This window comes from Rattus rattus, chromosome 2, assembly GCF_011064425.1.
Source record: "Rattus rattus isolate New Zealand chromosome 2, Rrattus_CSIRO_v1, whole genome shotgun sequence".
Classification (NCBI taxonomy): domain Eukaryota; kingdom Metazoa; phylum Chordata; class Mammalia; order Rodentia; family Muridae; genus Rattus; species Rattus rattus.
Window position 1 is genome coordinate 153,986,016 of NC_046155.1, and position 14,232 is coordinate 154,000,247.

At 49.2% G+C, this 14,232-nt stretch overlaps 2 protein-coding genes across 4 annotated transcripts in view; one reads left to right on the forward strand and one right to left on the reverse strand.

Moving 5' to 3' along the window:
• The first annotated feature begins 292 nt into the window (after positions 1-292).
• Ppp1r15a (protein phosphatase 1 regulatory subunit 15A) lies at positions 293-3,409 on the forward strand. The gene is made up of 3 exons (XM_032893634.1): positions 293-559; positions 1,164-2,549; positions 2,992-3,409. The coding sequence occupies exons 2-3, from the start codon at positions 1,173-1,175 to the stop codon at positions 3,340-3,342; spliced, it is 1,728 nt and encodes a 575-aa protein (XP_032749525.1). The 5' UTR covers positions 293-559; positions 1,164-1,172; the 3' UTR covers positions 3,343-3,409.
• A 247-nt stretch (positions 3,410-3,656) lies between these two features.
• The window catches only part of Tulp2 (TUB like protein 2), a 37,399-nt gene continuing 26,823 nt past the window's right edge, over positions 3,657-14,232 (reverse strand). The window contains exons 1-13 of one of the 3 annotated variants that reach the window (XM_032893635.1): positions 12,279-12,313; positions 11,856-11,888; positions 11,380-11,431; positions 10,524-10,662; positions 9,576-9,713; positions 9,287-9,454; positions 8,220-8,392; positions 7,312-7,608; positions 6,353-6,465; positions 5,811-5,925; positions 5,622-5,720; positions 4,205-4,376; positions 3,657-4,026 (exon numbers count right to left, since the gene is read on the reverse strand). In XM_032893635.1, coding sequence (XP_032749526.1) covers positions 3,893-4,026; positions 4,205-4,376; positions 5,622-5,720; positions 5,811-5,925; positions 6,353-6,465; positions 7,312-7,608; positions 8,220-8,392; positions 9,287-9,454; positions 9,576-9,713; positions 10,524-10,662; positions 11,380-11,431; positions 11,856-11,888; positions 12,279-12,313 — 1,668 coding nt within the window. In that variant the 3' untranslated portion in view covers positions 3,657-3,892. Of the gene's footprint in view, positions 4,027-4,204; positions 4,377-5,621; positions 5,721-5,810; positions 5,926-6,352; positions 6,466-7,290; positions 7,609-8,219; positions 8,393-9,286; positions 9,455-9,575; positions 9,714-10,523; positions 10,663-11,379; positions 11,432-11,855; positions 11,889-12,278; positions 12,314-14,232 lie in introns of those variants that run through there. The other 2 variants (XM_032893636.1, XM_032893637.1) reach the window with 2 other exon arrangements.

A 14,232-nucleotide genomic window follows, 5' to 3' on the forward strand; every position in this document is an offset into this window, starting at 1 on the left:
TCTCAGAGAGAGGAGAGAGAGAGGAGACACACACACACAGAGACAGAGAGGGAGAGAGAAAGAGGAAGAGAATGAGAATGGGACCGCATGTGACTGCCTGATGAAGTGGGCGTGCTTGCTCAAAAATTCTGCGAGATTGACGGCTCTCTGGATTTGAGCCAAGGACACGCCTGGGAAGCCACGGTGACCTCACAGGTCCCGGAATCTCCGCGAGAATTTCAGTGTTGTTTTCCTCTCTCCACCTTTCGCAGGGACTTCCGAAACTCCGCCTCTCCGGTGACGTCAGCATAGCGCTGCGTCAGACTATAAACTCCCGGGTGATCGTGTTGGCGCAGATTGACTCAGTTCGCAGTTTGTGGAAGATTACATGCGAGACCCCGCGCGACTCCGCATCCCTTTGCCGGGACAGCCTTTGCGACAGCCCGTGAGACATCACGTCCCCGAGCCCCACGCCTGAGGGCGACATGAACGCGCTGGCCTTGAGAGCAATCCGGACCCACGACCGCTTTTGGCAAACCGAACCGGAGCTCCAGCCCCCGGGGTGACGCGCAGCCCGCCGGTGAGTGGGGGATGGGGCGGCCTTTGGGGGAGTGCTGGGGAGGACTTTCTTCCGTGAGGAGGCTAGGAGAGAGTTGTGGGATCTGAGGGGTAGGCTGGGGAGGAGCCCAGATTTGAGGAAAGGGCACTGAAACCCGGATGCTTTATTTGGTCCGAGAGAGGAGAGCCCAGGTCTAGTCTCTACATTGAAGGGCAGGGGTCCTGGACTAGAACTGCAGTACCTGTACATTGCTAAATAAAGAGAGGGACTCCAGGAGGAGCAGCCTAGGTCTAAGAGGTAGGCAGGAGGAGGTTTTAGGGGCATGAGCACAAGCTTGAGGAGAGAAAGGTTATTAAAAAGCCAGACTCTTACAGGTCTTAGAAGGGCTAGCCAGAAACTGTGGCTGGGGCGGAGGAAAGGGTTTAAGAGTATGGGCTTTTGGTTCTGAGGATGTAGAACGTGAATGTCGAGAGAAGAACCAAGTGGCGGAGTTGCGTGTGAGCAATGCTATTAGGAATTTGAGGCAGGGATTCACGTGCTGCTGTGACTATTTTTTAACAATGACTCAGTGCTGTGACCCGATACTGTTTCCAGAGCGACTTCTAAACAAATTTCCCCTTTCTAGGCCAGACACATGGCCCCAAGCCCAAGACCCCAGCATGTCCTGCACTGGAAGGAAGCCCACTCTTTCTACCTCCTGTCTCCACTGATGGGCTTCCTCAGCCGGGCCTGGAGCCGCCTGAGGGGGCCCGACGTCTCAGAGGCCTGGTTGGCAGAAACAGTAGCAGGAGCAAACCAGATAGAGGCTGATGCTCTGCTGACGCCTCCCCCGGTCTCTGAAAATCACCTACCTCTCTGGGAGACTGAAGGAAATGGAACTCCTGAATGGAGTAAAGCAGCCCAGAGGCTCTGCCTCGATGTGGAAGCCAAAAGTTCCCCTCCTAAAACTTGGGGACTTTCAGATGTTGAACGTAATGGGAAGCCAGGACAAGATGGCCTTAGAGAGCAAGAAATGGAGCACACAGCTGGCCTGCCTACACTACAGCCCCTTCGCCTGCAAGGGGCAGATAAGAAAGTTGGGGAGGTGGTGGCTAGAGAAGAGGGTGTGTCCGAGCTGGCTTATCCCACATCACACTGGGAGGGTGGTCCAGCTGAGGATGAAGAGGATACAGAAACCGTGAAGGCGGCTCACCAGGCCTCTGCTGCTTCCATAGCTCCAGGATATAAACCCGGCACTTCTGCGTATTGCCCAGGGGAGGCAGAACATCGAGCCACGGAGGAAAAAGGAATAGACAATAAGGCTGACCCCTCAGACTCCAGAGTCTGGGAGTACCACACTAGAGGCAGGCCTAAGCAGGAGGGAGAAACTAAGCCAGAGCAACACAGGGCAGGGCAGAGTCCCCCTGGTCAGAATGCAGAGGCTGAGGAAGGAGGACCTGAGACTTCTGTCTGTGCTGGCAGTGCCTTCCTGAAGGCCTGGGTGTATCGCCCAGGAGAGGACACAGAGGACGACGAAGACAGTGATTTGGATTCAGCTGAGGAAGACACAGCTCATACCTGTACCACCCCCCATACAAGTGCCTTCCTGAAGGCCTGGGTCTATCGCCCAGGAGAGGACACAGAAGAGGAAGACGACGGTGATTGGGATTCAGCTGAGGAAGACACAGCTCAGAGCTGTACCAACCCCCATACAAGTGCCTTCCTGAAGGCCTGGGTCTATCGCCCAGGAGAGGACACAGAAGAGGAAGACGACAGTGAGAATGTGGCCCCAGTTGACTCAGAAACAGCTAACTCTTGCCAGAATACCCAGCATTGTCTACCAGTAGAGAAGACCAAGGGATGTGGAGCAGCAGAGCCCCCCCTCTTCCAGGTGGCCTTCTATTTACCTGGACAGAAGCCAGCACCACCTTGGGCTGCCCCTAAGCTGCCCCTTCGACTGCAGAAGCGGCTCAGATCGTTCAAAACCCCCGCCCGGAATCAGGACCCTGAGATTCCTCTGAAGGGTAGAAAGGTGAGTGCTAGCAGCTTAGATCGTAAAGTGGCTTACTTTGTGGCTAAGGAGTTTATAGTCCCAGTGCTGGGATTACAATAGGATTCCATACTGCCCTTTTTTCTTTAATATATAATTTATTCAAAGGACCTAGATTCTGAGTCGAGGAGGAAGAGGAGTGGGGGGTGTGGTCTGGAAAAATCCCTAAGGGAGTGTGCTGGGGGTGGAGACTCCAGGGAGCCATGTGTTGCAACTTGTTGCATAGGAACTCTGCCAGGAAGGCTGTGTTCACTCTCTTGCAATCTCCTGTAAGAGGGAGGAAGAATGATAGCTGTGGCTCATGTGGCCCTGAACATGTTTTCTTGAGTGAGTCAGAGGGGCAGGCAGGCAGGTGACTATTAAACTACCAAGCACTTTTTGCGTGACAGATTTTTATTTCTTGCCGCTGTCCATCTGTCCCCAGGTGCACTTCTCTGAGAAAGTCACAGTCCATTTCCTTGCTGTCTGGGCAGGACCAGCCCAGGCTGCTCGTCGCGGCCCCTGGGAGCAGTTTGCACGAGATCGAAGCCGCTTTGCTCGACGCATTGCCCAGGCAGAGGAGCAGCTGGGTCCTTACCTTACCCCTGCTTTCAGGGCCAGAGCATGGGCACGCCTTAGAAACCCACCCCTTCCTCTGTCGTCCTCGTCTCTTCCACTGCCAGAGCCTTGCTCTTCCACTGAGGCCACACCCCTCAGCCAAGATGTGACCACACCCTCTCCCCTTCCCAGTGAAATCCCTCCTCCCAGCCTGGACTTGGGAGGGAGGCGGGGCTAAGCCTGAGTAGTTTTTTGTTATTTATTTATTTTAATACGAAATAAAGCCTTTTGATTTGTAGTGATAAGCTCTAAGTGTGTACTTATTGATAGCTTAAGGGAGGCTAAATATGTGTGTACTTGTGTCCAAACACAAGTCAGCACTGGGAAGCTGAGGCAGTAGGATTGACTTGAGTTCCAAGACAAGGATAACATAAGGAGTAAGGCTGTCTCAAAAAATAAGAGGGAAAAGGAAGGGTGTTAAATACAAGCAAGGTACAACGACGACATGTATGAAACTGTTATAACGAAGCCCATTATTTTGTACACTAACTAAAAAAAATTAATCAAAAGATTTATTGTTAAAAGACAAGGCCAGGCACAAAGGTGCATGCTTGTCATCCCAGCACTTCAGAGAGCAGGAAGATCGGAGGTTCAAGGCAAGCCTCAGCTACATAGTTGTTGGAGACCAGACTGAGTATCAAAAAACTAAAAAAGAGAGGAGGAGGCATGGCGTGAAGCTTTCTCCAAACGCACAGAACAGAGTTGGTGAGGGATGGTATTTTATTCAGTTACTCACACGCCAGTTTCCCATCGAAACTGGATAAGCAGATGGCGAAGGCTTGGAGCGGGCAAAGAGGATATCGGAAATCCATCGTGAATATGTTTGGTGCTACACGGCCAAACTGGAGCACCAGGTGGTCCGCTGAGGAGCAAACCAGAAACTAGTCAAATTCCTTACTTTTACCAAACTAGGAAATTCAAGGAGCCCGATAAACTACATCTCCCAAAATGCAATGCGACAACGAGGCACCCGCCCTACTTAGTTGTACTTGAGTGCCCGCTTCCGCCCTATCCCCATCTTCCGGTTGCTAGGAGCTCACGTTCATCCGGGTGCACTATCTGGAAGTTCTTGACAGAAGCCCGCGTGACGCGACCGTGAAAATTGAGTACGTATGCGCCGCTTTCGTCGCTCCACGATGGGGCCTTGTTCTGCAGTAGGAGCAGCCCATGTCTAGCGCCTTTCTGTACGCGACTCAGTATTGAATCCTGATCCTTAAAGATACAGAGGGCATCGTTTGTTATCCCACCAGGAGCCCGATTTTTTAGTCCAGATGCATATATTATTTGTTTGAGAATCAGTGTTTCTAGATTGCCAGGTTTACTTTTTTTTTTTAAAGATTTATTCATTTAATATATATATATACATATATATATATACTGTAGATATATATATATATATATATATATATATATATTGTAGCTGTCTTCAGATACACCAAAAGAGGGCATCGGATCTCATTACAGATGGCTGTGAGCCACCATGTGGTTACTGGGAATTGAACTCAGGACCTCTGGAAGAGCAGTCGGGCGTTCTTAACCGCTGAGCCATATCTCCAGCCCCAGGTTTACTTTTTTTTTGTTTTGTTTTGTTTTGTTTTTTAAGACTTATTTATTATATGCAAGTACACTGTAGCTGTCTTCAAACACACCAAAAGAGGGCATCAGATCTCATTACAGATGGTTGTGAGCCACCATGTGGTTGGTGAGAATTGAACTCAGGACCTCTGGAAGAGCAGTCAGTGCTCTTAACCGCTGAAGCACTGAGCCATCTCTCCAGCCCTTACTTTTTGATTCTTTTTCTTTCTTTTTTTTTTTTTTTTTTAAAAAAAAAAATTTTTTGGGGTTGGGGTTTTGTCTAGGGGGTAGAGCGCTTGCCTAAAAAGCCAAAAGGCCCTGGGGTTCGGTCCCCAACCCCCAAAAAAAAAAAAAAAAAGAAAAGATTATATACAAGTACACTGTAGTAGCTGTCTTCAGACACACCAGAAGAGGGCATCAGATCTCTTTACAGATGGCTGTGAGCCACCATGTGGTTGCTGGGACTTGAACTCATGACCTCTGGAAGAGCAGTTCAGTGCTCTTAACCACTGAGCCATCTCTCCAGTCCTACTTTTTGTTTCTTGAGACAGGACTTTTTTTCTGTGCAGCCCTGTTTCCTGGAATGCACTCTGTAAACAAGGCTAACCTCAAAATCAGAGATCTGCCTGCCTCTGCCTCCCGAGTCCTGGGATTTTTTTATTTTAAGACAAGGTCTCACTGTATAGTCCTAGCTGGCCTGGAACTTGATATTTAGACAGGGCTAGCCTTTCCTCTCCAACTGGGAGAGTAATACATGCTCTGTCTGAGATGGGACTCTGGGAAAGCCATGAAGTTTCACATGTGACCTGCGAACCATTGCCCCACCTTGAGATCTCTGATGGGATTCTCCCATCACTGAGATTTCCGATCTTAAAAACTCACATTTTGTGGTTGTACTTTCATCCTCTGCTTCCGGCTGTCCATTCCTGGGAGGATCACGGTCATTTTCCGAGGCCCCCTGAATCCCAAGACATTGGTCTCCTGGGAAGATAGATTAAATTCCAGTTGGTCTGGCTCCTGACGCTTTCTTACCTCTTGGCACCCCCATCCTGCCTCTGCCAGAATACTTACATAACATACAACTCCCAACTCCTCTCTGATCCGGGCACTGTCTGGAATCCAGTAGTTACGCTCAGGGTTCACCCCATTATCAAAGATGGTGAATTTCGTGCCCAAGACATTAGATCTGCTCCCGGAGGGTGTGGACAGAGTAATTGTGACCGTGATTATTCTTTAAGTGCTTTCCCAAACCCATCCTCTAAGAAAAGCCACAGTTCCAGCTCCCTGTTCCAAGAACCCTCTTCCACCTAGGAGGTAAGAACTCACACACTCTAGGTCTCTTTCCCCACAGGGACTGAGGGGTCCCAGCCGCCTGCCTATCAAAAGTAAAACAATACATCTTAAATGCTAGCCTGTATTCATGGCATCCAAAACTTTCATCTTTTTCCTTCCCAACAGTGGAGATACAATCTGCAGAACTACAAAACCCATCAGGCTTAAGTGCAGGTTCTGTGTTGTGGTTTGAGGCCTGTTGGGAAATGTAGTCCATTTACCTGTCTTTCTCCTGGCTTCTTGCCACCTGCCTCCTCACAGACCAAAAAGGCTTTACCTACCTAACTTTGCCTACAAAGTTGTTCCCATTGCGAGACATGTCTTTGGGGTCCAGGGAGATGAGGTAATTTGAAGTTTTGCTTCGTTTCCTTTTCCGCCCAGCCAGAAGGAAATGCTGTAGATCAGAGGAACAGGCTTTCAGGATTGATTTCTGACACCTGTCTAGAACCAGGGTCCTCAACATAGTTCTGAACATACAGGATAGGCTTTTTCTAGAGGAGATGGAGGCCACACTGGGAAGGAGACTGGTCAGATAGAGAAGGGTGTGGCTTAGCCTTAGACTAGACCACTTTGAGGAGCCTGGTTTATAACAGGATTGGGTGGGCTTGACTGCCACAGAGACTCATGGGAGGCCAAAGAGACCTATATATTCCAAGGGGGCGGGAGGTGTGGCAGATAACAGACTAGCTCTGGAATGGTTAAGGCTTGGCTATAGAGTGGGGAAGACCTAAGCCAGGACGTTTTAAAAGTTTGAAGTTCTGAAGTGGGCAGGGAGCTGACAAGTCCTGTGTGACACAGACCAGAAAAAATCGTTTTGTTTAAAGGATCTCATGTCGCTGCCTGACTGACCTGGAGCTTGTTGTTTAGACAGGGCTGGCTTCCAACTCAGAGGTCTGCCTTCCTCTGCTTAACTAGTGTGTGTGTGGGGGGGTGGGTTATGGGCATGCGTCACCACACCCTCTGGCCCTTCTTGTAGTCTTGTTTTGAAACAGGGTGTCCTGTTATCTCAGGAGCGTGGCTTTGAGCTCCTCTATAGCCCAGGCTTGACCTTCTCTCCTGATCCTCCTCTGCCTCTATTTCCTAAGTATTAGGATTGCCCTTGTATACCACCACATCTGGCTCCAGAAACCTTTAACCTTGTCCTAAAAGGGGACCTGTTCCTACAGTTTGGGATTTGTTTCTCTTCTTATCTGTCCCCTCCAGTGTCAGGCCTACCCACCCCCAAAGGGCTGGAGCGTACTGCTACACCATCCTCTGCCTCCAGGTAGAGGTAGTAGGAAGGGAACATGCCCTTGTCCACTCCATGCTTGTTTCGGACGATGCGGCACTGCACCATGTGTTCTCGGGGTGCAGGGAGCAACACGTAAGCTTCCATGTCCTCCCCGAGCCGAGGACCTGGAGTGCGAGGCATGGGGCAGGTCATGTTCCAAGCATTGTGGTTACTGGTGTCACCATCTCCTTGCAAGACCTTGGATGCCACGAGGGCATTGTTTGTCTCTGTAGACTCTGTGGCCTCTTTCTTTTCCAGGTCTTCATCCTAATTCAGGTGCAAATCAAAAGTTGAGAAGTAGGCTGATTGGCTATTCCAGCTCAGAGATGACCCCTGAGGACACAAGGTTAGTTGTGCACGTCAGCTAGCCCACCCAACCCGGTTGGCACATCTGTTGATTGGTCAAGCTTACCACCTCATGGACTCCACAGATCCATTGGATAATCTGTGTGAGACCGTCCCTCTGGAATGTACAAACATTCCTGGCGAAACACGCTGATGAGATTGCTGGGGCATTGCTAGGCAGTAGCACCTCTGGCCTAGAATCCCCTGGTGGGGCTCGGGTGTTGCCCAGTGGTAACACTTGCCTAGCAACCATGACATCATATTGACTACAAAACGAGCCTTCCAAATCATGCCTTGAAGTCTCTATGAGTCAGTATCTGACTGAGGCTTTTTTTGTTTTGTTTTGTTTTGTTTTGGGGGGGGGAGTCTCCTTATGTAGCCCAGGTTGGCCTTGAACTCCAGTCCCTCTGTCAGCCTCCTGATTGCTAGAAATACTAGCCTGTGCAACCATGCCGCAGGCTTTCACCTTGCTTGTTGCTCCCTCACTCAAAATGCCCTGCAGATTGGGCTGTAGATGTTTAGTACCACCCTACCCCAATGCCAGAGGCTGTTTCTATATTCTTTTTGGCTGTGTTTTCCTCCATATTGCAGGATGCCGAGTCTCCATGAACTCTATCAGAGTTTTCTGTAGGGTCTGGGTCTGGGCTGGGTGTCTTGTCTTCAACTCTGGCATCTTTGGGTTCAACCTCTTCCTCTTCACTGATCCCTAAAAGGTAGAAGCAGCTACAGGTCAGGACATCTGGGTCCTGGTTAGGAGAGGATCATTCGTCGGCTAGATAAGACAGGAACTCGAGTTCTCAGCTGCCTCGCTTGTTTCTTTCACTGACCACATTCTCTGTACTTCATACGTACATGGAGTCCACAAGGACTCGGACCTACCTCCTGATGTCCCTGAGGACCCATAGGGAGAGGCCAGAGTCAGAGTCACCGTGGAGCCCTGGCCGGCCTGAAACTAGCTTTGTAGACTGGGCTTGCTTTGAACTCAAGAGATTACCTGCCTTTGCCTCCCCAGTGCTGGGATTAAAGGTATGTGTCACAACTCCTGCCCCCTCCAAAAGAAAAAAAAAAAAGCTTTCACAAAACCAATCTGTAGAGGGGCCGGAGAGATAGATTAACAGTCAAGGGCATGTATTGCTCTTGTAGAGAACTCAAGTTTGGTTCCAGTACTCAAATCTGATGGCTCCTAGATGCCTCCAGTGGGTCTGAATTCCTCTTTTGGCCTTCGTGGGAACTGCATTGACATTCACAAATATGCAGATGCACACACATAGAACTCAAAAGAATTATAATAATCTGGATGTGGTACCACGCACCGTTAATCCCAGCACGCAAGGAGGCAGAGGCCAGTGATCTCTGAGAGTTCAGGATGTGCCACAGCCACAGAGAGAGAAGACCCTTTCCTTCTCCAAATTAATTAAACACATTTGATGTACTGATGCTTTTACATCTGAATCCACTAAACCAGGCCAGATACCCTGACCAATGGATGGAATATGAGGTCCAGAAGTTAAGGTGTCCTATATAAACCTATTGCCAAGTCAAGGATGACAACCTGTTATGTGAACCAGGGGCCACATTTTATTCCCTTTCCCCACATTACCGGGTCCTGGGGAGGCTAACCAGCCCCTGCGTCGGTTTGCCAGGTGCGTCTTGGGAGGTCGGGAGATGACAGGAATGTCTTCCATGGTCACTTCCTCCACATCTGAATCGGAGCTGTCTGGGAGCCAGCATAGATGGCGGACCGCAGGCCCATTGCCCCGCGTGTATACTGGGGAAAGAAGAGTTTCCGCTTTAGGATCCTATGGTGCAAGAGGCGGCAGCGTGGGATCTGCTGTGGAATCCTGAACTTCCAAGGGGACTTGTTCTAAATACCGGTGGCCCAAGGTTACCTGCTCCTCTGGGTGACAGTAGAGGGGCCCGCTCACCACTCCCATCTCCGACATAGCTCATGGTGACAAGGGCACTGTGTGCCCCTGAGGGCAGATGTGCCTGTGGTACGTTCTCCTGGAGGAAAGGGCTCCCAACACCTGGGAGCAAATACAGAGAGGCCCATTTGAAAGGGATCTACCGAATGAGGCAGAAAGATTGCCCCGAATCCTGCAATACATAACAAATTCCAGGATAGCCTGTGCTAGCACCAGATACATTCCCAACCCTAGCCAAAAACTCAGTGGTAAGGCACTTGAACTGCCTGGGTGTCACACTAGGTTCAATCCTTATTACTACAGAAAGAAAAGAATGTGAGGTCCCTGCTTTACTAGAAGGACTTCTGTCTCTGGGTAGTCCCGGGTCCCTCAGACTCTACTGGGTTCTGACAAACCCAGTCACCAGAAACTCTTGAGATTTGTTCCTCCAGTTTCTCTGTGCTCTACCTGGGTACTCCACAGGACTGGATGTTCTCAATAGCTTTTAAGAAACCCACAACCCAATCAATCCTCTGCAGAAGGATCCACAAGGCTCCCCCTATGTTCCCTCATAAAGGCCCACACTCAAGTAAGCCACGCCCCTATGCTCTACCGCGTGCCCCACTACCACCACGATGCATTAGGGTCCTCCCCAACACTGAAACATAAGCCAGTCTAACAGCCCCTCCCTTAACCTACTCCTGGTTCTAAGCTCCACCCCTATGAATCCACTAGGCCCCGCCCTGATACGTTTTAGGCCCGACCCACAGCCCCACCCCTATCCAAAGAGGACCTCATAGGTTCCCCACCACTGATGCTCATTAGAACACTCTCCTACAGCCAGCACGGTCCGCCAAGTTCCCGCCCTGGGGCTCACTGAGCTCCACCCTCTAGGCTCTGCCCTCAAGCGCCCCTACACCCCTTCCACCAGACCAAGGCCCCAGCTGCTGTCACTCTGGAAGCGCTCCTCCCCACGCCTTGGTCGCCGGTGCCTCAGGGAAGCATCAGGATTGGCCTGAACCATGAGGGGCTCCTGGCGTTTCCGGCGCTGCTTCTTCTCAAATAGCTGTCGCTGAGGAAGCAAGAAGGGGTGTGTACAGAAACCAGACAGATAGACGGGTGAGGTTGGCCTGGGTCAGTCCCTTCCTCCTACGGGGTCCTAGGTATCCAATCCCTCCAGTTTTTTCCTGTCAGAGCTCATCTACTTCCGCCTCCTCCAAAAGCTCTAGAAATTTTTGTTCCTTAAAACTTTTCCTCAGCCATCCTGACAAGAGGCAGGAGGGTTGCAATTTCCATATTAACAACTTAGTGTGTCCCTGTTTCAAAATACAGAGGCAGGTATGAAGGCTCAGCACAGGCTACAGAGTGAGGGCGTCTCAGAAAATGACTAATTAGGCCCTGAGATGTGTTCCACTTCCCATCAAGCCTGACCACCTGAGTTCAAGTCCTAATGTCAAAGGAAAGACCTGGCTCCGGATAATCTCCATGGCTTGCAGGTTGTCTCCACATACATACCGTGGTATTCATGTACCCTTCCCCAAATGAATGTAAATTAAAAAAAAAAAAAAAAGAACAGGAAGGCTCACTAACTCCAGCACCCAAGCTCTGCAAGTTTGAGACCAGCCAGGGCGAGGCAGCAAGGTCCTGTCTCAAAATAAAGTGGAATTCCCATTTTTCTCATTTCCTAATGAGAGAACCCGAAGTTCAGAGAAAATGAACATGGGGTTGGGGGCTCTGAGCAACCTTCCGGAAAGGCTGGAAAGAGGAAGCGTGGGATTCCAGGCTGTACCTGTTGTTCCAGCTTCTGCAGCCTCACACCAGAGAATTCATCCTCCAAGGTCCTGAGAGAAACACAAGCTGGTGGCCAAAACCATCAAGGACAGCTGGCCTATTCGAGAGCCCCTTCCCTTGACCAATTTGGGTTCTGAGCGCCTGTGATGTCACAGTAGGACCTGAGCTTTCTAGGTCCGGTATCTGCTCTTTCTCCCAGGGCTCCCCATTTTAGGACCCAAGGAGAGAATCTAGGTTTTTGCTATCACAAGAGACTCAGATGTTCAGTCCCGAACTCATTCCTCTCACAAACCCATATCTATTTCAAAGGGACAGGGGAGTCCAGACCCTTCCCCCCTCCCCCGCCCCGCGCACCCACACATTTCTAAAGTCAATGGTGGTGAGCCTGAAGAGCCCAAAGCTAAGCGCGTCCCTATGGTGCGCATCTAAGTTCTCCCTCTGCCAACCCACTGCCCCTTAGGTTTCCCCACTCACTCTTTCTTCCACTGTTCATTCTCTTGAGACGTTCTAGAGGATTAGGAAGGCATAGTCAAGATCTAGATCCCACATCTCAAAAAAGACCACCCTCTAATACCTGACCTCCGCCTTCATTGGCCTTAGCAACCCAGATTCTTAACTCCTCTCTGAGAATTAGTAGCTTGTGTCGAGCTTTAAGCACTACCGGAAGCGCAAAAATCCAATTCTCTACCCAATACCTAAGGCTTGTCCTGCCCCTGAGTCCTGGGACTGAAGGTTTAAGGCCACAAATCCCAAACCCTCGGAATCCACCTGCCTGTAATCTTAGGAGCGCCCACCCCTCCCAAGCGCCACGTTGGCGATCTCACGGCCTAGCAGCGAAGCTGGAACTCTAAACTTATCCGGACTCTTTCTCAGAAGGGAATTCCCACAGGCACTTGCCCTCTTCTTGGCCCTCTTGGCCCCTCACGGTCCATGTCCAACAGAGTAATGCCCCCGGGCCACTGGGGCAGGCAGATCCCTTGTTCTGGGGGTTCCGAATTGGAACCAAGAGTCAACGTTCCTTAAAGGGACCCAAGAGTAGCTACCTACCAATACATTAATTCTTCATACAGCGTGTTTAAGAAATGTATACGGTCAACCAACGCCCAGTGGCTAATGCCTGTCATTGCTGCCCTTGGAAGGTAGAGAGCTGGGAGTTTAGAGCTCAGAATCTATACATGGAGGTAGGCTTGGAATCTATAGAAGCATTTCAGAAAATAAATAAGTTATAAGGGTGGGGCTTGGAGTCTTGGTATCTACTTTTTTTTTTTTTTTTTTTTTTTTTTTTTTCGGAGCTGGGGACCCGAACCCAGGGCCTTGTGCTTGCTAGGCAGCGCTCTACCACTGAGCTAAATCCCAACCCCTACTTTTTTTTTTAATAGTTTAATAGTTTAATGTATTTTAACAGAAAACTTACAGGAACAGCACAGAAGACAGGTAACATTAAAAACATGTACTTCCATGCAGGACAACTCAGAAAAGTATAGTGAATGGATGTTATCTACTGTGTTATAAAAAAATTACCAACACCATTTACTTGCCATCAATAAGAGATTTAGGGTCTGGAGAGATGGCTCAGAGGTTAAGAGCACTGACTGCTCTTCCAGAGGTCCTGAGTTCAAATCCCAGCAAACACATGGTGTCTCATAACCATCTGTAATGAGATCTGATGCCCTCTTCTGGTGTGTCTGAAGACAGCTACAGTGAACTCATATAAATAAATCTTTAAAAAAAAATTCAGGGGTTGGGGATTTAGCTCAGTGGTAGAGCGCTTGCCTAGGAAGCGCAAGGCCCTGGGTTCGATCCCCAGCTCCGAAAAAAAGAACCAAAAAAAAAAAAAAAAAAAATGCTAACATTGTCCAAAATTTTTTTTTTTTTTTTTTTTTTCGGGGCTGGGGCCCTAACCCAGGGCCTTGCGCTTGCTAGGCAAGCGCTCCACCCCTGAGCTAAATCCCCAACCCCTGTCCAGAAATTTTTAACATTAATTTATAATTATTATAAAGTTGAAGTGTTGAAATGTGTTCACTGAAACATTTCGCTTGCATTAATGGTTTACACCTTGCATTTATTTTAAAAATTCACACACAAATGAAAGTGGAGAACTGCCAATATGCTCCTTCCAGAGTCAAGGGGGAGAAATTGCTCAGGACTTCAAAACAGACCTGTACTTCCAGAGCTCATGTATTAGTACTTTGCAAGAGGCTAGTGAAGTCTATCTGGTCGGCCTTTTTGAAAATGCCAGCGTGTGCACTATCCATGCCAAGCGTGTAACAATTATACCAGAAGAGCCAACTAGCACACCTCATACTCGGAGAACATGCTTAAGAGTCCACTATGTAGAGGGGTTGGGGATTTAGCTCAGTGGTAGGGCGCTTGCTTAGGAAGCGCAAGGCCCTGGGTTCGGTCCCCAGCTCCAAAAAAAAAAAAAAAAAAAAAAAAGAGTCCACTATGTGGGGCTGGAGAGATGGCTCAGCGGTTAAGAGCATTGTCTGCTCTTCCAGAGGTCCTGAGTTCAATTCCCAGCAACCACATGGTGGCTCACAACCATCTGTAATGGGATGCTCTCTTCTGAAGAGAACTACAGTGTAATAACATATAAATAAAATAAATAAATCTTAAAAAAAAAAGAGTCCACTATGTGGGAGAAACTTCATTTTCAAAAAATTTCCCTTCTTCCTGTCATCAGTAGTTTTGAATGTTAGTTATCTTTTCCACGGGGTCAAAAGATAACTAAATAGGGGCTGGAGAGATGGCTCAGTGGTTAAGAGCATCGGTTGCTCTTCCAGTAGTCTTAAGGTCAATTCCTAGAAACCACATAGTGGCCACAACTGCCTGTAATGGGATGTGATGCCCT